The sequence below is a fragment of the Rhincodon typus genome, chromosome 2 (genome assembly GCF_021869965.1).
Source record: "Rhincodon typus isolate 14 chromosome 2, sRhiTyp1.1, whole genome shotgun sequence".
NCBI lineage: Eukaryota > Metazoa > Chordata > Chondrichthyes > Orectolobiformes > Rhincodontidae > Rhincodon > Rhincodon typus.
The window spans coordinates 71,592,591-71,615,185 of NC_063333.1; the positions used below are offsets into that span (position 1 = coordinate 71,592,591).

The 22,595-nt window shown below is 39.6% G+C and overlaps 1 protein-coding gene across 3 annotated transcripts in view; it reads left to right on the forward strand.

The window, feature by feature from the left end:
* The window catches only part of ppp1r9a (protein phosphatase 1, regulatory subunit 9A), a 265,269-nt gene that overhangs the window by 165,452 nt on the left and 77,222 nt on the right, over window positions 1–22,595 (forward strand). For all 3 annotated transcript variants that reach the window (XM_048610696.1, XM_048610710.1, XM_048610703.1), the window contains 6 exons: window positions 397–450; window positions 5,382–5,611; window positions 5,698–5,794; window positions 15,191–15,383; window positions 17,425–17,475; window positions 22,123–22,280. In XM_048610696.1, coding sequence (XP_048466653.1) covers window positions 397–450; window positions 5,382–5,611; window positions 5,698–5,794; window positions 15,191–15,383; window positions 17,425–17,475; window positions 22,123–22,280 — 783 coding nt within the window. The remainder of the gene's footprint in view (window positions 1–396; window positions 451–5,381; window positions 5,612–5,697; window positions 5,795–15,190; window positions 15,384–17,424; window positions 17,476–22,122; window positions 22,281–22,595) is intronic.

The following is a 22,595-nucleotide window of genomic DNA, read 5'->3' on the forward strand; positions in this document are numbered from 1 at the left end:
TATGAAATGATGTGTGTGATTTCTTATACACTGTAGATACCTGCTTTTAGTACAGTGAGAGTAAACATCTTGATTACAGTTGGGACTGTTCAAGTTTATTGGAGAAAAACACTACAACCTGGAAAATACCTGACTCACTCTACTGCATGATTAATTTTGACTTTCCCATTGCTATCCATGCTCCAAATTTAACTCATATCTTTCGAAGAAAATGCATGAGGAGAAAGAAAACATTAGGAATGGTATGGCTTTAATGGAGAGTGGTGTCGTGAGGTAGAATATACTGCATACAGTAGTATGAGAATGACATTAACTGTTAAAAAAGATTTTTTCATAACATCAGTAGCTGTTTATATATTTCGCAGAACTCCCTGACCCTTTTTTTAATTCATCTAGCTACAGATTAAGCATTCTGTTACTGAAGCTGAAATTCAGAAATTGAAAACTAAGGTAAGGAGCTATAAAATTTTTTTTTATGTTTTAGGATACACTGGGTATTAAATAGTACATTGTTATTCAGTTTGTTTTCCTCAATAAGCACCTAATTAAATAATTTGTTATGTTCAGTATTTTACTTTGGAAAAGGCTTTGAAAGATGATTATAAACCATCAGTTCTAATATTGTTACAAAGCAGCATTTTTTTGTTGAGATAGCAAGAACTGCAGATGCTGGAGTCAGAGATAACAAAGTGTGGAGCTGGAGGAACACAGCAGGCCAGGCAGCATCAAAGGAACAGGAAAGCTGACGTTTCGGGTCAGGACCCGTCTTCAGAAAAATATTTTTTTGTTGCTAGATTATGAACCATCTATGAAGTGTTCACTTTTGACAAACACAAGAAAAATGTTTGCTTTTGTGATTCTCATTTTGATTTTTAAAAAATTTGATCTTGCATGATTTTTCTTTGTATGAGTGCACTCATGGGAGGGGCTGTTTCTTCGACTTTGCCTGTTAATTTCATAAAACTTAGTTATCTAAATTAAAATTGATCAATCCTCAGTGTGTAATCAGATTTTTTTGTTTTTGATCTTTGTAGCTGATTATACCATTCAAAGTGGGCCTTTCTCCATCTGTATATTCTATGCTGATTGCAACATTGGGCTTAGAAATCTGATTTGTGGATGCAGCATTGTCAAAGAAACTAAAGGCCTCAAGGTCATCCTAAAATTGGGGTTAATTTGAATATGTCCCTTCACTTATCCATCCACTTCTGCTGTGATGGAGAGTGTAAGGGACTTGGTGTCATGTCTGCTGAAGTTGTGGTTGGACTAGTTCTTCTCGTTTGTCAGCATTAGTTGCCTACTGGTTCCTGACCATAGTTACTCTGTCAAAGCAAATTTCTCTAGTCTCTTTGGATTATATAGTGGTCTCCAACTTTGCCATCATCTTTCTGCTTTGCAACTGATTTTGCTGCCTCCTGGATCATAATTGCAAAGTGAATTATTCCATTAATGCATCCTCTCACACTGAACCCATCTAATAGATTCTGAACTTAACTTGTCTATCACATCTGTCTCTGAATTTAGGCAATATTCATTGATGCTGCATACCCACTCTCCCTACCAACACAATGGGTTTCAGGCTGTAACCATAACTCCCTTCCGTCATTCTGTCTCTATTCTTGTTTATGATAAAGGATATTTGCTCCCGAGTAAATGCTACATAACAAGGCATGTGTAATTTGAGGCTTTTTATGACATTTTGTTCATTTTAATTTCCTAATCAAAACCTCTATTATAGCAGATTTTTAAAATGCATGCAGTAATACATACATGTACACATATTAAAACACATGCATATGTAAGATTGATGCAGTATTCCAAACAAATAGTCATTTGATATTATAGGAATTGAGTATTGTTAAAATAAAGAAGCGTTTTGTTGAAGATCTTCTTTTCGCACTCATCAGGATATTTCACAAATATCAATGAAGGGGAAAATATTGTTATCTAAAGTTTACAAGAAGATTTGTAGCTCGGTTTGTGGCTGAGGTTGTAGACATGCCCGCCGAACCAGTGGGTTTGGATGCAAACGTTTCGTCAGCCTGCTAGGTAGCATCAAAAGTGCGCTTCCAGTGAAGCATCAGTGCTCTATCCTGCTTGTTATTTATGTGCCTTGGTTTGCTGGGGTGGTTGGTATTACTTCCAGTTTTGTTTCTCAGAGGTATGTACACAGGGTCTAATTCAACGTGTTTGTTGATGGAATTCCGGTTGGAATACCAGTCCTCCAGGAATTCCCTGGCGTGTCTCTGTTTGTGCAATTATGGATGTGTTGTCCCAGTCGAATTTGTGTCCTTCGTCGTCCATGTGTAGTGAGACAAGTGGGAATTGGTCATGTCTCTTGGTGGCTAGTTGGTGACAATACAGATATACGAACACCAACTAGCCACCAAGAGACACGAACAATTCTCACTTGTCTCACTACACATGGACAATGAGGGTCACAAATTCGACTGGGACAACACATCCATAATCACACAAGCCAATCAGAGACAGCCCAGGGAATTCCTGGAGGCCTGGTATTCCAACCAGAACTCCATCAACAAACACATTGAATTAAACGCTGTGTACAAACCACTGAGAAATAGAACCGGAAGTAGTACCAATCGCCCCAGCAAAGCGAGGCCTATAAATAACAAGCAGGACAGAACACCAACGCTTTACCAGATGTGCACTGATGATGTTGATGATGTTACCTAACAGGTTGACGAAACGTTTACATCCAAACGCACTGGCTCAGCGAGCATGTCTACAACCTCAATATTATTATCTGTATGAAAGGAGAGTGCTGATCGGTTATCAAGTAGATTCTCATTGGTAGAAGCGTTACCATAGAGATTTCACCAGTTAATTATGACTGACAGTTAACCACCATGCTTTGTTTGAGCATTAAACCAGGTAGGTTGACTTGGATCAGTTAAAGCATTGCCCTAAAAGAACCAGAAAATGGCGGTCACCTAATACCTTGAGTTGAATCAGGTATAGTTGTAGTTTCAAATATAGCAAACATATTGTCATATTGGAAGTATTGGTTAGATGTTATTCAATTGAAGATATGTTTCTCATGGAACCGAGCAAAGATGTTTGCAAAAGCTGTCTCTAGCTGGCTTCTATGGCAGTATAATCTGTAGGGACATAGATGATGTTAAAATGGAACTCAAATGCATGAGTTCCTGAGTTCATAAGTGAATGAGTACTAATTCACACAATGATTGCTTGTGCAGATTTCCATGATACGGTGCTGCAGTTCGAATGTCTATGGCTTACTTGATTGGTACATTGGTGAATAGGCTAGCGATGTCAAATGAGCACTCCATTACTATACAACACTTTTCACTGTATTTGCAATAAAATACATGTGACAATAAATAAATAAAACAAATCAAATCAAATATTAATGAGGTGCAAATCTGTATGGCCTTCATAAATACGAAGGAACCCTTCAATGTGTATGTGGGAAATGTGCTTAGAACATTTTGTAGCTATTCGTTCAACTGTTTGGCCAGTTCATGATCATGGATAAGATAGTGTAAAGGGATATCAATTTTACATGTTTTGAACAGCCTAGGAATCTGTGGATAGAATCAGCTGTAAGGACGCACTGTATGACCTATGTTACCTGGCAACATGTTGCTCTTTTAAAGGTTCAGCAAGTGCTTTTAGCTTCTTGAAAGCTGTATAAGCATGCTGAGCGGCTGGTCCAACTTATGTGAATTTAGAACCATCTTTAAAAATTGCATGCAATGTTACACTTGTTAAGGATGACTATTCCGGTCCTTTTGTCAGATTTCTCATGTGATAGAGTATAAATGTTGGTTTCCGTTTTAGGTTGGTATTTCTTGTGAATTGGCCTGATGAGTGCAAGACAAAAAGGTTTGAAGAAAGTGCATTTTGTTTTGCAATTCCGAATAATGTTTCTGTTTTTTAAAACCCAATTGACAGACACATTTGACAGCAAGTATACAAAGTAAAGAAAATGGCAGGGTCTAGCTTCATTCATCAAATCAGCTGTGACCTCTGATACTCCTTAAAGTTGTCAAATCTCAAGGCTACCACTCCAGACTCAGCCATTACTTTCATTTTTACAATCATAGAATTTTGCAGCATAGAAGGAGGCCATTTGACCCCTTTTTTCTGTACTGGCTCCCAAAAGAGCTGCCTAGCTGGTCCCATTCTCCAGCTCTATCTCCGTAGCCCTTTAAATTAATCATTTTCAAATATATATTCAACCGTCTTTTGAAGCCTCCACCTCCACCACCCTCCCAGGCAATGCATTACAAATCCTAACAACTCTGAGTAAAAAAATTTCTCTGCTTCTAACTCCTAGCTATGTTGCTGGCAATGTTGAAATTGTGACCCCTAGTTACTGACATACCAGCTAGTGGAAACTGAATATCCTTTTTTACCCTATTAAAATTGTTCATAATTTTGAACGCCTCACTAAGGTTACTTCTTAATCTGCACTGCTGCAGGGTCACCTCTTTATCTTCTCTGCATGATTATTTTTCTCCCTCCTTTTCGTACCATTTTATTCCTTCCAGACTGTTCACTGCTAATCTTAAATAAGGAGCAAAAGTCGAACAGGCTAGGCTTGTATCCACTGCAGTTTAGAAGAGTAAGAGTTGAATTGACTGAAACATAAAATCCTGAAGGGTTTTGACAAGGTAGATGTGGAGAGGATATTACCTCGTGTGGGAGGATCTAGAAATAAGGGTTACTGTTTAACAATCAAAGGTTGCTGAAGTAAAACAGGGATTAGGTGAAACATTTTCAAACGATCTTGAATGTTTGGAGCTCTCTTCCGGAAAAGGTGTTGAAAGCAGAGTCCTTTATTAGTTTTAAGGTAGAGTAGGTAGATTCTCAAGTAAAGGGTTGAAATGTTACCAGGGATAGCGGGGAATGTGGATTTGTGTTACAATCAGATCAGCGCTGATCTTACTGAATGGCTTGAGAGGTTGAATGGTCTACTTCTGATTTCTATATTCATATTTATGCCTGTATGAAATCTTAAATCTTTCCCTCTCTATTGACGTGGGCTGACCTGAATAATTTCTGCACTTTATTTTATTTCACTATTCTAATTGTTTCATAAACAGTCTGGTACCCTTCATCTTTTCCTCATTATCTTGGGTTCCTTACAACTTGCCCCAATTAAAATACCTGAGACTGAAGGATGAGCTGTTGACCTGCACATAGCTCTGTACCAATGCTGCTTCAACTTCATTCAATATCTGTACTTAAATTAAAACTGTCCAATTAGAACTGATAGAGTATATATTTTATTATAAATTTGATGTAAAATTAAAGTTGATGTATTACTTTCATAAGTTCTACTTTTTTATAAGTTCTGCTTTCGGATAACATCATTTGTTTGTGTTTTCCAGCTCCAGTTAGCAGAGAATGAGAAGGTTCAGTGGGAAATGGAGAAAACACAACTCCAGCAGAGCATTGAAGAGAACAAAGAAAGGATGTTGAAATTAGAGAGCTACTGGATTGAGGCACAGTCCTTGTGTCATACGGTCAATGAACATTTAAAAGAGACCCAAAGCCAATATCAGGCTTTAGAGAAGAAATATAATAAAGCCAAGAAACTTATTAAAGATTACCAGCAGAAGTAAGAAATTAATTTTTTAAAAATCTAGCTTTAGGAACTGAAGATGATTTACTGAACCTGAAAACTCTCTGGAAACTCTTTTTCAGGGAAATAGAATTTGTTAAGCATCAAGATGCTGAAAGAAAGAAATTTGAAGAAGTTGAAAAGCTACATGCAGCAGAAGTTCAGAAACTTCAGAGCAGGGTAAGAGGTGCTGCAGGCTTAACTTTTTAAACTGACAACTTTTCAAAATCCTAGAAATAATTCAAAGAAATCCAATTTTTGCAGTAAATTTTGCATCATGCCTTTCATTTTTAATCATAAATCTTACAGCACTTATAAGTATTCACTAAATTCTGTCTTGTATTATGGAATCTGTAACCCCCAAATTTCTCTTGCATACCTCAGGAAAATTTGCTTTTAAGTTCAAAAGAGAGAAAATAGAAGCTGAGATTTTTGAAGTTGTTGACTTAATCCCTTTCTACTTTATCGGCATTTTTGAGCTTCTGTAAGAGAAGCAACATATCTGTGCAAACAACCTTGTAGAAATTATAAATACTTGGAAATCAAGCAGGGGAAATCTAAAGGTCCTCCTATTTCATCTTCCTTTTGGAAGATGGGCATCTATTTCAAATGACTCGTTAAGAAAGCTTTTGATATAGCTCTTGCACAAGGGCTCCCTCCAATTGGAGGTTCTTAGTGCAAGCAACAAAGCCAGAGTGTAAAAACCGAAAGAACTATGGATGCTGTAAACCAGGAACCAAAACAAAGTTGCTGGAAAAACTCAGCAGGTCTGGCAGCATCTGTGAAGGAAAAAACAGAGTTAACATCCTCAGAGGAAGGGTCACCGGACCCGAAACATTAAGGCCAGAGTGTAAGTGGAATCTTTCCTCCATGGATCCCCAGGAGTAGAAATACCCTGCACAGCACTTAGAAGATCCAAAAGCTGGAAGCCGTTGCCACACTAAAGGTTGCAGATGCAAGATTTTCCTCCTCTGTTTCTGGTGCAAGTCCCTGGCAGAAACGCTATACTGGAGGACATATGAATGATAAAGTACAAGTCAGTATCTAGCTGAGTATTTTGGGTATTTGTGACACATGAGTGCATGGAATAACAAGAAGGCTTGACAATAGTAAAGTTTTTTTTTGTCCTTTTCTGGCTTATGCTTTTCACTTATGATTGCAAATTTCCACCCTCTGGTCCATTGGCCCAATGCCCATTTCCAAAGGTAATGAGAAAATGTTAATTAATATGTAACATTCTTCCAGTATTTTGCAATTGACAACATCTTTTGACTTTTTTCTGATTTAATCTTTATTAATTTTTTTTACAATAATGCCTCTGTTGATTGTGTATAAACAATCATTATCCTTTCACATCTGGCATATAGTGGTACAGTCCTCATTACTCTTCTTTCATAATAACTAAGATGTTATGGGCCTAGCTGATTTAAAACTAGACAAGTCATTTCCTGTAATGAAACCTGGCTCACTAGACCATATATTTAATTTTGTAGTTGGTTAATATGGTAGTTTGTCATTGAAACAACTTCAAATGGGGTTGTCGATGTTCTTTGACAACAGAACATAAGTTCATTACAAAGAAAAGCACATATATGGAGGACATTTGGAATGATCTTAATTCAAACATCAAAACAGAATTAAAAAAAAACACAAAGAACAGCGGATACTGGAAATCAAAATCAAAAACAAAATCAGAAGTTGCTGGGAAAACTCAGCAGGCCTGGCAGCATTTGTGTAGAGAAAGCAGAGTTAAGGTTTTGTGTCCAGTGACCCTTCTTCAGAATTGATTGGGATAAGGACAGGGGAGGAGGTGCTCAGGCCCTAAAATTATTGAACTCGACATTGAGTCCCAAAGACTGCAGGCGTTCTCAAGTGGAAAATGAAATGCTGCTCTTCCAGCTTGTACGGAGATTCGCTGGAGGACTGCAGCAAGTCCAAGACAGAGATGTTGGCCAGGTGGCAGGGTTGTGTGTTGAATGGCAGGCAACAGGAAGCTCAGGGTCATTTTGCAAACAGATCGTAGGTGTTCTGCAAAGTGGTTGCCCAGTCTGTGTTTCGTCTCCCTAGCGTAGACCACATTGTGAGCAGCAAATATGGTAGACTACATTGAGTGAAGTGCAGGTAAATCACTGCCTGATCTGGAAAGTGTGTCTGGGTCCTTAGATAGTGAGGAGGGAAGAAGTAAATGGGCAGGTGTTACACCTTCTGCAATTGCATGGGAAGGTGCTGTGGAGGTATTGGGAATGGAGGAGGAGTAGACCAGGATGTCCCACAGGGTGCAGTCTCTGTGGAAGGCTGACATGGAAGGGGAGGGGAGTATGTCGTGGAATCACATAGCTAATGGTCCTTTGGATGCGGATGCTATTGCGGTAAGTGAGGACTGGGGGACCCTATCACTGTTGTGGGAGGGAAGAGAAGGGATGAAGGCCAAAGTGGGGGAGATGGGTCAGATGCAACTGAGGGTCCTGTTAACCATGGTGGTGGGAAATTTTGAAGAAGGCGGACATTTCAAGGCATTTTGGAGGCCCCCTTCCATAAGCTGGCATCATCAGAACAGCTGCGATGGAGACAGAGAAACTGGAAGAATGGAATAGAATCTTTACAGGAAACACGGTGTGACGATGTGTAGTGAAGGTAACCGTGGGAGTCAGTGGGTAGTGGATATTGGTGGCCAGCCTATCCCCAGAAATGGAAACTGATGTCAAGGGAGGGAAGGGAGGAGTCAGAGATGGACCAGGTGAAGGTAAGAGCAAGGTGGAAATTGGAAGCAAAATAGATAAACTTTTCCAATTTCAGATGAGAGAAGAAAGCACCACCGATGATGTCATTGATGTACCATGTTTCAACAAAGTTTCAACTTGTTTACCAGCACTATCTGTCACAGACTGAATCTCACAGAAGTACCTTTCCTATAAAACCTTTGTTTTAAATCATTACTTAACTGACTTTGCCCAGTTTCTTTTTCTAGAACTGTGGAGAGAATTTTATGATTCCTTTGCTTGTCAGCTAACATGAAATGTCTGTGGTTCTGATGCCCTAAACTTCCTAAGTTCTAATAATTCAAAATTTTCTATCCTAAATTTTCTGGTTGAAGGTTATGTTCCCTGTAAGCTATGCCATGCACCCAAAAACAAAGGAGACCAAAACCGCAGACAATACTCTAGATGTGATTTCACCAAATCCCTGTACAATTTTTTTGTCTTTATTCATTGTTGGGATGAGGGCGTCACTGGCTAGGCAGCATTTGTTGCCCATCCCTAATTGCCCAGAGGGCAGTTAAGGGTCAACCACATTGCTGTGGGTCTGGAGTCATATGTAGGCCAGACCAGGTAAGGATGGCAGTTTCCTTCCCTAAGGGACATTAGTGAACCAGATGGGTTTTTCCCCTGACAATCGGCAATGGATTTATGATCATCAGACTCTTAATTCCAGATATTTATTGAATTCAAATTCCATCATCTGCTGTGGCGGGATTCGAACCTGGGTCCTCAGAACATTATCTGGGTCTCTGGATTAACAGTCCAGTGATAATACCACTAGGCCATCGCCTCCCCTTGCAGCAAGATATTCCTGCTCCTGTACTGGAATTCCAACTGTACTGGAAGGCCAACATAACATTTGCCTGGAACAGTTCCTATGGATTGGCAGGCAGCAAATGCAACCCACTACACGAAAAAGGATTGGTGAAAAACGATTTTTCTTTTGTGGCTGACTGATCCTGTCACTGTTTTTCAAGTGCTCTGCTATTAAATCTTTTATAATGGACTCCAGCATTTTCCCAATTACCAATGTCAAGCTAACTGGTTTGAAATTCTCTGTTTATCTCTTTTTTTTAAACAATGGATTGCGTTTACTACCTGCTAACCCATAGGAATTGTTCCAGAGTCCATCGAATTTTGAAAGTTGACCGCCAATGCATTCTCTATTTCTAGGGCTACTTCCATTAGATTCTCTGGAATTTACATTATCAGAACCTGGGGATTTATCAGCTTTTAATCTCATCAGTTGCCCCAGTACCATTTCCTATTAATGCAGATTTCCTTCAATTCCTCCCTCTCACTCAACCTTGTATTCCTCAAAATGTATGGAAATTTATTTGTGTCCTTCTTTGTGAAGACAGAACCAAAATATGCATTTAATTGGTCTGCCATCTCTTTGTCTTTTTCTCACTCATTCATGGGACATGTATGTGGCTGACTGGACAGCATTTATTGTCTATCCCTAGTTGCCCTTGGAAAGACGGTCATGAGCTGCCTTCCTGAACCACTATAGTCCACACGCAGTAGGTTGACCCACAATGCCCTTAGGGAGGGAATTCCAGGATTTTGATTCAATGACACTGAAGGAGTGGCAATATGTTTTCAAGTCAGGATGGCTTGGAGGGAAATTTGCATATGGTGGCGTTTCCATGTATCTGTTGCCTTTGTACTGCTATATGGAAGTGATAGTTAGTTTAGAAGGTGCTGTCTAAGGATCTTTGGTAAATTTCTGCAGTCCATCTTGTAGATAATGCACATTGCCACTACTGAGCACCAGTGGTGGAGGGAATGAATGCTTGCAGATGTGGTGTCAATCAAGCGGGTTGCTTTGTCCTGGATGATGGCAAGTTTCTAGAGTGTTGATGGAGCTGCACCCATCCAGGTAATTGGAGAGTGTTCCATCACACTCCTGACTTGTGCCTTGTAGATGGTGGACAGGCTTTGGGGAGTCAGGAGGTGAGTTACTCGCTGCAGGATTCCTAGTCTCTGACCTGCTCTTGTAACCACTGTATTGTATGCTGAGTCCTGTTAAATTTCTGATGAACGGTAATCCCCAGGATGTTAAAAGTGAGGATGATGGATGATGGTAATGGAAGACCTTGGCTCGGGGAATGACAAGGTCTGGAGCACAAGTCTTTAGTCCTATTGCCAGAATGTTGTCAGGGCCCATTGCCTTTGCAGCATTGTGTGCCTCCAACTGTTTCTTAATATACATGGAGTGAAGTGAATTGACTGAAGACCAATTGAATATCATCTGTGAAGACCATCTCTAATGCTGGGAACAACTGGAGGAGGCCATGATGGATTATCCATTTGGCACTTCAGGCTGATGATTGCTATGAATGCTTCAGTCTTATCTTTTGCACTGATGTGTTGCGCTCTTTCATCATTGAGGATGGAGATATTTGTGGAACTGCCTCCTCCATGTGAGTTGTTTAATTGTGCACCACAATCACGACTGAATATGGTAGGACTGTAGAACTTAAATTTGATCTGTTCTGGGATTGGTTTATTCTGTCTATCACTTGCTGCTTATGCTGTTTGGCACGCAAGTAGTACTGTTTGGTAGTTTAACCAGATTTGCCCCTCATTTTTAAGTATGCCTGGTGCTGTTCCTGGCATGCCATCCTGCACTCTTCACTGAAACAGGGTTGATCCCTTGGCTTGATGGTAATGGTTGAATGGAGGATATGCCAGGCCATGAGGTTGCAGATTGTGCTGGAGTACAGTTCCGGTGCTTTTGATGGCCCACAGTACCTCTTGGCTGTCCAGTTTTAAATTGCTAGATGTGTTCTAAGTTTGTCCTATTTAGCTCCGTGATCATGCCATACAGCATCATGGAGGTTATTCCCAATGTGAAGGCAGGGCTTCATCTCCATAAGGACTTTGTGCTGGTCACTCATTGATATTGTAATGAATAAGTGATTTGTGGAATGTAGATTGGTGAGGGTGAGTCAAGTATTTCCCTCGATGGTTCCTTCACCACCTGCCGCAGACCCAGTCTAGCGGCTATGTCCTTTAGGACCCAACCAGCCCAATCCGTACTGCTGCTGCTAAGCCACTCCTGGTGGTGGATATTGAAATCCCCCCATCCAGAAAACTTTTTGAGTCCTCACCACCCTCAGTGTTTCCTCCAAATGTTTTTTCAAAATGTGGGAGTACTGATTCATCAGCCAAGGGAGTACGGTTCTTAGAGGATTTCTTACCCCTGTTTAACCTGAAGCCATGAGACTTCATGTGCTCAAAAGTCAATATTGAGGACTTCGAAGACAACTCTCTTCTGACTGTATACCACTGTTTTGCCACCTCTAGTGGGTCTGTCCTGTTAGTGGGCAGGGCGTCTGTAGAGATGGTGATGGTAGTGTCTACAACATTGTCTATAAGGTATGATTCTGTGAATGGGAGTATGTCAGGCTGTTGCTTAACTAGCCTGTGAGACAACTGTCTCAATTTTGGCACTAGGCTCCAGATGTTGGTAAGGAGGATTTTTCAAGGTTGACATTGCTGTTTCTGCTGTTGTGTTTTCCAGTAAATAGGCTGATGCCAGGTGGTCTGTCCAATTTCATTTCTTTGTTGAATCTTTGTAGCAATTGATATTACTGAGTGGCTTGCTAGGCCATTTCAGGGGTCAGTTGAAAGTCAACAACATTGCAATACGTATGGAGTGACAAGTAGAGCAGACCAGGTGTGGATGGTAGATTTCCTTCCTTGAAGGACATTAGTGAGCCAGATGGGTTTTCTCCACAATTGACAATGGTTCCATGATCGGTTAAGTGCGTTCTTCTTTTTACTTTTGTTTTTGTTATTGAGTTCATCTTCTGTGGCAGGATTCAGGCTCAGAACATTAGCTGAATTTCTGGATTAATAGTTTGACGATAATACCACTAGGCTATTGCCTTCCCCATTTCTGACCTATGAGACCTGTGTCTAAGAAACCTATGTTTGCCTTCAGTAATCTTTTCCTCATCACATATGTACAGAAGCTTTTGCAATCAGTTTGTATGTTCCCTGCAAGCTTACTCTCATACTCTATTTTCCTCCTGTTAATCAATGAATTTGTCCTCCTTTGCTGAAAATTAAATTGCACCCACTCTTCAAGTCTGCTGTTTTTCCACTAATTTGTATGCCTCGTTCTTGGAACTGCTACAATCCCTAACTTAACTTCTTAACCATGATTGGACCACCTTTCTCATTTTTTTTGTGCCAGACAGGAATGAATAATTGTCACAGTTCCTCCATTCAGTCTTTAAATGTTTGCCATTCCCTACCTATCATCATCCTTTTCAGTAATGTTCCCCAATTCATCATAGCCAGCTCACATCCCATACAATTGTAATTGCCCATATTTAGATTCAGGACCCGAGTCTCAACTACATCACTGTGAAATAACTGCAGAGGCTGGGTCCTATCACCCAGTCACCCTTTATTTACTAGTGCACATTACACTGGCTGTGACTAGCCAGCTCAGAGTCAGTCCTCAACTGAGGAGATTCTAATCTGGTTATGTTTTTTTCTTCCACCCCTACACTACTGCCTTACAGCAGTAGTGCTTACTTTTCCCATCAGCACCCATGTTGTGTGTGTGTAAGTGCAGGAGTCAATAAAAACACAATGTCCAAAATAATTTTATTCAACATTAACACCACCAGGAAAAACACCCATGTGGCCAGGGAACCAGTAACAAGTAAAGCTCGGTAGGAGCAATGCTTACGTGAAAGAAAAAATGAATGGGTGGGTAGGGATCAAATCAAAATAGAATTTGAGGGGACAATAAAGCATTTCACCCACTGTGGTGCCCACCTCTCCCTAAAGCAATCGAGAGTATTGTTGGACACCACGTGCTCCCTCTCCAAGGATCCCCGGGCTCAAACATAACCACTGACGATGGGCAGGCATCTCTTGGTTATATTGGTTAGCCAAGACTTTCCTGATTGGACCAGGTTAATGATCCCAATCAAGATCCTCATAGTCAACAAGGTCCACCTGGTCCCAATCATTGCACTTTCCACTTTAATGAAGAATCTATCATATCACGATTATTCTTGCTTGAAGGGCCTCACACAGCTAGATTGTACAATAAGCAAGGAATAATTGGCAAAGTACAGTCTAAGATGGCCGGTTTCTCAGTGTATTGATCCAGAAAACCATCTTGTCCACATTCTAGGAGTTATTCTTCTATAGCATTGTTACTGATTTGATTTGGCCAATCTATTATGCAGATTAAAGTTGCCCATACCTACAGATGCATCTCTACTTCCTGCCTTCCCAGCATTACCACTACAGTTTGGGGGTCAATGTATTACCGTTTTCTGTCATTCTCTGCCATTTGGTGTTTTTAAGCTCTTGCCATACTGATTCTACTTCATCAGCACTAATATCCTTCCTCACTACTGCAATAACGTCTACTTTAACCAGCAATGCGAGCCCACCTCCTTTTCCTTTTTGACCATTCTTCTTAAAAGCTGCATACTTTTGGATATTCCTATCCCTGGTCAGCCTGCAGTCATATCTCCTTAATCCCAATGATATCATACTGCTTATATCTATTTGTGTGACTAATTCATCCACTTTATTCTCAATGCTTTTTGACCACTGGCTGTTCACCCTGCCCTTCCTGAATATGTTGGAGTCATCCTTGACCACAGCGCCCAAAGTACCATCCTGGAGACTCATTTGCAGCCACATAAACATCTATCTATTCCCCTTACAATTAAACTTCCATTTCTTATTCCTCCTACACTACTTCTTTCTCTTCTGTGCAGTAGAGCTAATTGTGGTGCAACAAATTATGCTGTTGCTGCTTTTTGTCTGAGAGGCCATTTGCCCCCAGCAGTATCCAAAGCTATAAATCTGTTCTGCAGGGGAATGACTACAGGAAACTCCTGCACTGCCTATCTAGTTCTCTTTCGCCCTGCATTATACCCATGACCCACGCTCTGTGTATTGATTGCCCACAATCTTTCTATAGGTCCTGGAGCCATATCCAATCTGTCAGCAGCAATAACAAGTTGTAAATTAGCCACAAAATTGTCATCAGGTCCAACAGTTAAAATGAATAGAACCTCCAAGAAACCCATTTTATCATAAATCTTTCGCCTCCATCATCATTGCTTCCTCCCTGCAAGTATCGAGGCCTATGATTCTGCGGGGAGGTGAATTATATTTTCTGAATTAAATTATCTCTTAACTATTCGCAGTCCAATTAATGAATAAGAAAAGAAAATGCTGGAGAAGTTCAACATGTCTGGCAGCATCTAAGAAGAAGGAAGGAGTTAACATTTCAAGTCTGATATGACTGTTCTTGAAACCGAAGGAGTTGGAAATGGTGGGTTATATGCTTTGGAGAATAAGGGTACAGGCGAGCAGAGGAGTACATGGAACAGATGGTGAAGGTGCCTAGTGCAAAAGTCGAAGGGAGCGCTAACAGTATTGTTGTAAGATATAGTCTGTATTTGGTTTCACCAATGTAGAGGAGACTGCATTGTGAGCAACAATTGCAGTAGACAAGAATGAAAGAATTGAAGAATTAGGCTTTATTACTATTAAGTTATCTACCTAAAGAATTAACTTCTTTAAAATTAGAAATCAGCAAATCTCCAAGCAATTAAATGTGGATTTGCAATTCAGGGTTCAGAGAGGTTTAGTTTGTTGGTTATAATAGTTTATTAATTCCCCTCAAATTAGCCATGTAAATGTCTTGCAAAAGTATGTCAGTGGTATCATAGGATCTCATTTTCTTGTTTAACAGGTTAAACTAATTAACCTAATTTGTTTCTATCTGTTTAAGTGACAATTAAGATAAAATCCTCTTTTCTAGATTTCAGATCTGAAAGTCGAGCTTCAAAAATTAACGAGAACAAATGGGACTCAAATGAACAACAATAATAACATCTTTGGAGAGGAGCAGGAAAAGAAAACAACATTCATGGATATAATAAGAGAGCCTCCACTTAAAGCAATTGATAGCTTGACAAGAATGCGGGGGTACAACCTTGACGGTTCAACTGAAGGTGGGAAGATCTGATATGTATTGTAAAGCATCATAAAGCATTTGAATCTTTGATTTATAGAAACACACATCCACAAACATTCAGTCCTCCACTGCTGACTCAGTAGTAGCAGCATTTAAAAGATTATGCTTCTGAAAATTACCAAGGTTCTTTAGATAATGCTGTCCAAATCCAAAACCACTACCATCTTGAAGGACAAGGGCAGCAGATACATAGGAATGCCAGAAGCTGCAAGTTCCCAGCCCAGCCACTCACCATCCTGACTTGAAAATATATTAACGTTCCTTCATGAACGTTCTGCCCAACAATCTTGTGCGGCTACCAACAGCAAATGGGCTGAGTGGCATCAGAGGGTGGTTCATATGTGGAATAAACTGTTAGAGGAAGTGGTAGATGCAAGCACAGTTAAAACATTTAAAAGACAATTGGGCAGGTACATGAATAGGAAAGGTTTAGAAGGATATGGGCCAAACATGGGCAAATGGGACTAGTTTGGTTTGGGTAATCTCGTTGGCATGGACAATTTGGACTAAAGGGTCTGTTTTCTGTTTCCTTGCTGTATGACTCTATGACACATATGATTGCAGCTGTTCAAGAAGACTGCTCAACACCACTTCTGAAGGGCAACTAGGGGTGGGCAATAAATGTTGGCTCAGCCAGGGATGCCAATATCCCATGAATGAATAAAACAAAAGAAGGCATAGTTTTAGAATAAAAAGTAGGCTACTTAACACTGCACCTTGTTGTCTCTACTTAACACTGAGCTGGGGAGAAACATATTCACTGAGGGTTTGGATCTTTGGAATTCTATCCACTAGAGGGCTGTGGAGGTTTAGTAATTGAGCGTACTCAACACAGAAGTTAATAGGGTTTCTAGGTATTAAACAAAATGAGGGATATGAAGAAAAAGGTGTTGAGGTAGAAAATCAGCATTGATCTAGCTCCGATTTTCTATGTTCCCTATCCCACCAGTTCTCTTTTCACTTCATCCGTAGTCCACTTCACTACTTTGTATACTCTTCCCTCAATTCAACTGGTTCCTCTTTACTTTGTCTCCTCAGTTTATCTCTTGATAGACAAAAGAGCCAAAGGTAATGTGAAAAGTGTTACTGAAACCGCAACCAGATCAACCATGATCCTCTAAATGGTGGAGCAGGCAGGCTCCTGCCTCTTAAATCCTGTATTCCTAGCGGGAGAGGACTTATCTAAATCACTTGGGAAAGAAGTACTTTTGGTCATGTTTCCTATTTGCAATACCACAGGAAATCAACAAGTATAAATATAAATTATTTAACCTTTGAGTTATGTTTATTGTGTATCTAAATATTTCTAAGCGGTTCAAGAAAGAAAATAAACTATAAATTACCTAACTAAATTATGTACAAGAGCTTTGAAATCTTTACTGATTACTATATCAGGTTAATAAATTACATTTTGTTTCAAATGACTTCCCAATGAAAGTTCAGTGTCATTTTCTTTACCAATTGGTGCCTCCAGCCAAATACCCACCAACTTTAAATCATGTATGTTTCAAACAATTGGGTATCATAATTACAGATTTACATATTTTTTAAAATTTATTCAACCCAACAGGTCTATGCACACCTCAATGCTCCATGTAAGCTTCCTCTATCATCATATTTCATTTCAACCTATCAACGTATTCTTCTGTTCATTTCTGTCACCTAATGTCCCTTTAAATGCATCTATGCTATTAACTTGACCACTTTGAACTCTCCTACAAGTGGTCACATCGTCTTAGTGAAAGAGTTTGACAGAGTAGACATGATCTTAAGGACCTTCATCAGTCTTATAAAAAAAGTCCTAACCTGTTCACTGTTTCCAGTAGTTGTGCGTTCTCACCTTCTGGGCTGTGTATATTGTGCCAGGAAGGAGCAAATTTAAAAGAGCTGTTGACACAGAACAGTAGAATATTGGTATTGCAGAATTGATTATCTTACAAGATGTTTTCCTTTTATTTCGAGGATAAATACATATATGAGATGATTGTTGGTTACATATATATTTTAATCATTCACAGAAGTTGTTGAAACTTCAACTATGAAGTCAGCTGACCCAGATGAGGTTTTTGGTAAGTTTTTTTTATTGTCATTACAATGCAGTTGTATATCAGCAGTGTTTCATTATACATTTGCTGAATGGAGTAAAACATTTTGATGGTATATGTATATTTTAAAAATAACACCTTTGTATGGAACTCAGCACAAAATGGATTTTTATCACTTGTTATTTAACTGAGGATGATGTGATCATCCTTTAAAATGAGAAATGTTTCAATTCTAATGATAGTTCAAAAATGAAAACTTGATCTAGCTTCTTTGTCTATTTGTCATAGAGGTTCACTGAGTTGATACCGGGGATGCAGGTCTTTCCTTTGAGGAGAGATTGTTTCAACTGGGCCGAAATTCATTTGAGTTGAGAAGTTTGAGAAGGGATTTGATTGAAACATATAGAATTCTGGCAGGGCTGGACAGGCTACAGGGCGGATGTTTTCCTTAGATGGGGAGTCTAGAACCAGGGGACACAGTCTCAGGATACGGGATAGACCATTTATGACTGAGATGTGGAAATGCTTCTTCACTCAAAGGGTAATGGACCTGTGAAATTCTCTATCGCAGAAGGCTGTGGAGGCCAAGTCATTGAATATTTTCAAGAAAGAGATAGATGCATTTTTAGATTTTAAAGGCATCAAGGACTATGGGGAGAAAGAAGAAAGATGGCATTGAGATAGAGGATTAACCATGATCATATCAAGTGGTGGATCAGGCTTGAATTACCAATTAACCTACTCTTCCTCCTATTTTCTATGATCCTGTAAAAGCTATAACGTATTCAGAAGGGTACAAGATAGAGATGACTAAAAGAATAGTTGAAAAGATTAGTTTTATAGGACAGGAAAATGGAATTGAGGCTGAGAAGAGATCAACCATGATTGTGTTAAATGGTGGAGCAGGTCCTGTGGGTTGAAATGCCTATTACTGCTCTTTGTTCTTATGTAACCGCTTTGAGTAATCTCAACAATTTACTTTTGTACCTATGGAGAGAATTCTTAGAATTTACATGCATTTAGGAAAGCATGACCTAATTAGGGACATTCAGCATGGCTTTTTGCGGGGCATGTCTTACTAAATTGATTGAATTTTTTGAGGAAGTGACAAAGGTGATTGATTAGGGTAGAGCAGCGGATATTGTCTACTTGGATTTTAGTAAGGCTTTCGACAAGGTCCCTCATGATAGGCTCATCCAGAAGAATAAGATATATGGGATCCATGGTGACTTGGTTGCTTGGATTCAGAATTGGCTTGCTCATAGAAGGCAGAGGGTAGTGGTAGAAGGGTGTTTGCTTGGCTGGAGGTCTGTGACTGTTGGTGTTCTGCAGGGATCATACTGGAACCTCTGCTGTTTGTGATATATGTAAATAACTTGGATGGAAATGTAGATGGGTGGGTTAGTAAATTTGCAAGCGATATAAAGATCAGTCGAGTTGTAGATACTATAGAAGGTCATCAAAGGATACAGCAGGATATAGATCAGTTGCAGATTTGGGTGGAGAAATGGCAGATGGAGTTTAATCCGGGTAAGTGTGACCTGCTGCACTTTGGGAGATCAAATGTTAGGAAAAGTATATAGTTAATGGCAGGACCCTGAACTACATTGATGTACATAGGGATCTTGGGGTTCAAGCCCATAGCTCCCTGAACGTGGTCACGCAAGTAGATAGGGTGGTAAAGAAGGTGAATGGCACGCTTGTCTTTATTGGTTGGGGAATTGAGTACAAGAGTCAGGATGTCATGTTGCATCCTTATAAGACCTTGGTTGTGCCGCACATGGAGTACTGTGTTCAGTTCTGGTTGCCACATTACATGAAGAACGTGGAGGCTTTGGAGATGGTGCAGAAGAGGTTTACCAGGATGGTGCCTGAATTAGAGGATATGAGTTATAAGGAGAGGCTAGAAAAACTTGTGTTGTTTTCTCTGGAGCAATGGAGCTGAGGGGAGACAATAGAAGTCTACAAAATTATGAGATGTATAGATAGTGTTGACGGTCAGCATCTTTTTTCCAGAGTTGGAATATCTAATAGTTGGGCGCGTGTATTTAAGGAGAGAGGGAAAAGTTCAAAGGAGATGTGAGGGTTAAGTTTTTTACACATAACATGGTAGGAGCCTGGAATGCGCTGCCGGACTGGTGGTGGAGGCAGATATGATGAGGGCATTTAAGGGACTTTTACATAAGCTCATGAATATGCAATGGAGGAATGTGGACCTTGGGCAGGTAGAAAGGATTAGTTTAATCTGGTGTCATGTTCGGCACAACCATTCCTGTGCTGTACTGTTCTATATTCTTACCTATCTCCATGTTACCAGCAAATGTGACAACCATATCTTCTATCTTCATCAAAGTCATTTGCATAAATTGGATACAGTTGAAGCCCTAGCATCTGGCCCATTACATCTTGCAAACCTGAAAAAGATCCATTGACACCTACTGCCTGCTTGCTTTTAGCCAGCCACTTTTCTATCTAAGCTAATATATTCTCACCCACCCCCCCAACACCATGAGCTTTTATGGTCCACAATATCTTTGATGTGGCACCTTATCATGTGCCTTCTGAAGATCGGAGTACAGTATATCCACTAGCTCCCCGTTATCCACAGCACATTATCTCCTCAAAGAATTCCAGTAGATTGGTCAAGCATTATTTTCCTTCTTAAAACTATGTTGATTCTGTCTAATTACCTTGAACTTATCTAAGTGCCCTGTTAAAACTTCTTTAATAATTTTGCCTTTGACAGATGTTCAGCTAATTGTCCTGTAGGTTCTTACTTTCGATCTTGCTCCGTTTTTGAATAAAGGAGTTGCATTCATTATCCTCTAGTGTAAAGAGACAGTCCTGAATCAAGGAGTATTAGAATATTAAAACCAATGCATCAACAACCTCACTAATCACTTCTTTCAAGATGTATGAGAAGTCCGCCAGGATCCGAGTACTTCATAGAATCCCTAGTGTGCAGAAAAGACTATTCGGTTCATCAAGTCTGCACCAACCTTCTGAACAACACAAGTGAATAAGATAAAATTGGCCTATGATTACCTGCTTTTCGCCTCCTTCCCTTTTTGAATAGGTGTGTCACATTAGCAGTTTTTCAATTATTTAGAAGTTGTCCAGGATCCATCGATTCTTGGAAAATTACAACTAATGTATCCACTATTTCTATAGTTACCTCTTTTAGGATTCCAGCCCGCATTCTATCAGGGCCAGGAGGCTTATCTGCGTTTAGCCCCTTTAGTTTGTCTAATGCTATGTCCTTAGTGTTGGTGATGATATTTAATTTCTCCTCTGTCTACTTTATTATAAATGGAATGTTAGAAGTATTTTCCAATGTAAAAACTGATGCAAAGTATCTATCTTAATTCCTCTGCCATTTCATTGTTCCCCAAACTCATCTCCTTAGATTTATTTTCAAAGGAGCCTATATTCACTTGGACCTCTCTTCCTTTTTATATATTCAAAGATGCTCTTAATGTCAGTTTTCATATTCCTTGCTAGTTTGCTCTCATAGTTTATTTTCTCTGTCTTTTTAGTCTTTAGTCTTTTTAGTCCACCTTTGCTGGATGCTGAATTTGTCCCAGTCTATGGGGCTATCACTGAGTTTGGCCTCTTTACATGCTTTTTCTTTAAACTAATATTCTCCCCTTAATTTCCTTGGTTAGCTATGGTTGGCTTATCCCTTTCTCAGAATCTTTCCTTTTTACCTGGATGTATTTTTTCTGAGAGTCATTAATTACACTCTTAAATGTCTACCACTGCTTACATTCATTCCTGCTAATCTATCCACCCAGTTTAGTTTAGTTTAGTTAACTCTATCGACATTTCATTGTAATTCCCTTTATTTAAGTTAAACACAATTGTTTCTGATTGTTATTATATTGTTTTTATTATAGTTTTCATTATTTTTTTGCTAATCCGCAATGGCAACAGAGTCACGCTCCTGAGCCCTGGACTCATCCTCTCTTCTTTTCTTTCTTTTTTTCTCTCTCTTTTCTCATTGTTTCTCTTTGTCTTTACCTCTTGTGAAGAGCTTGGTTGCAGCGATGGCATTGACAGTGAGTTTGGGTTTCTGGCAGCTTTTGCATCAATGAGGTGAGTCCAGCGCCGACTCATGGCTGCTGTAGCGGAGGTGAGTTTGGTTCCCCATGGCATCTGTATCTAGCGCAGATTCATGGAGGCAGCGGTAAAGGAATGTTTGGGCTCAATATGAGACCCGGTGCATCGGCGGTGGTTACATTGGCGAGGTGAGCCTGGAGCAGACCTTTGGCAGCAGCGGTGGAGTTGAGGTTGGGCCGGTGTGGTGGAGGCAAGAAGGTACCGAAGAGTGGCGACTCTTGTTCCAGTTGGGCAGCCAAGGGACTTGTAGCTGGCCATTCCAGGCCCATGACTGAGTATCTAATAAGAAGGGCTGTAAAGTTGAATTGTATTTCTTTATTTTTCTAGCCCCATGTTCAATGTTTGGGTTTATTGTTCTGTGTTGTAAGATGGTACTGGAGAGTGGTGACACGATACAACACTTTTCACTATTTTGTAACAAAATACATGTGACAATAAAAATGTCAAATAAATCAAATAAAATATCTGTTAATTAGTAAATGAATACTGATTTTCAATTAATGCAGTAAAACTGGATTCATTTTAAATTTACTTTACTTATCTCTGGTTTAGATTTTAATGAAGCAGTACCTGAAACACAGATATTGGATAGCAAAGTACTAAAGGCTCGAGCACATCTTTCAGGGAAATCAAAGCGACAACGACCCTCGAGATCCAGGATGCATGACAGTGTCAGCTCAACTGATGGTGATGATAGTCTTGAGCGAAAGGTAATTATGGCCACTCTTTTAAGGATCGTATATATGCTTTTGATTGAGAGTTCAGTTTTATAAATTTACCAAGAAACTGTTTTAAGTTATTGAAGCTTCTAATGTTAATTCAGGTTTTACAATAAAATCTTCACTTAGTAATAATCTTTGTGCCTCGAAACTGTGGCCAGTGTTTGTTGACGTGATTGTAAAATATTCTTAAGGTTTTATTTCTCAAGTGGAGCATTGTATTGGAAGAAATGTATGTTAATGAATGTTTTACGGATAATTTATATTTAAAATATTTAAAGGCCCCCACTTGCGATCAGTAAGGAA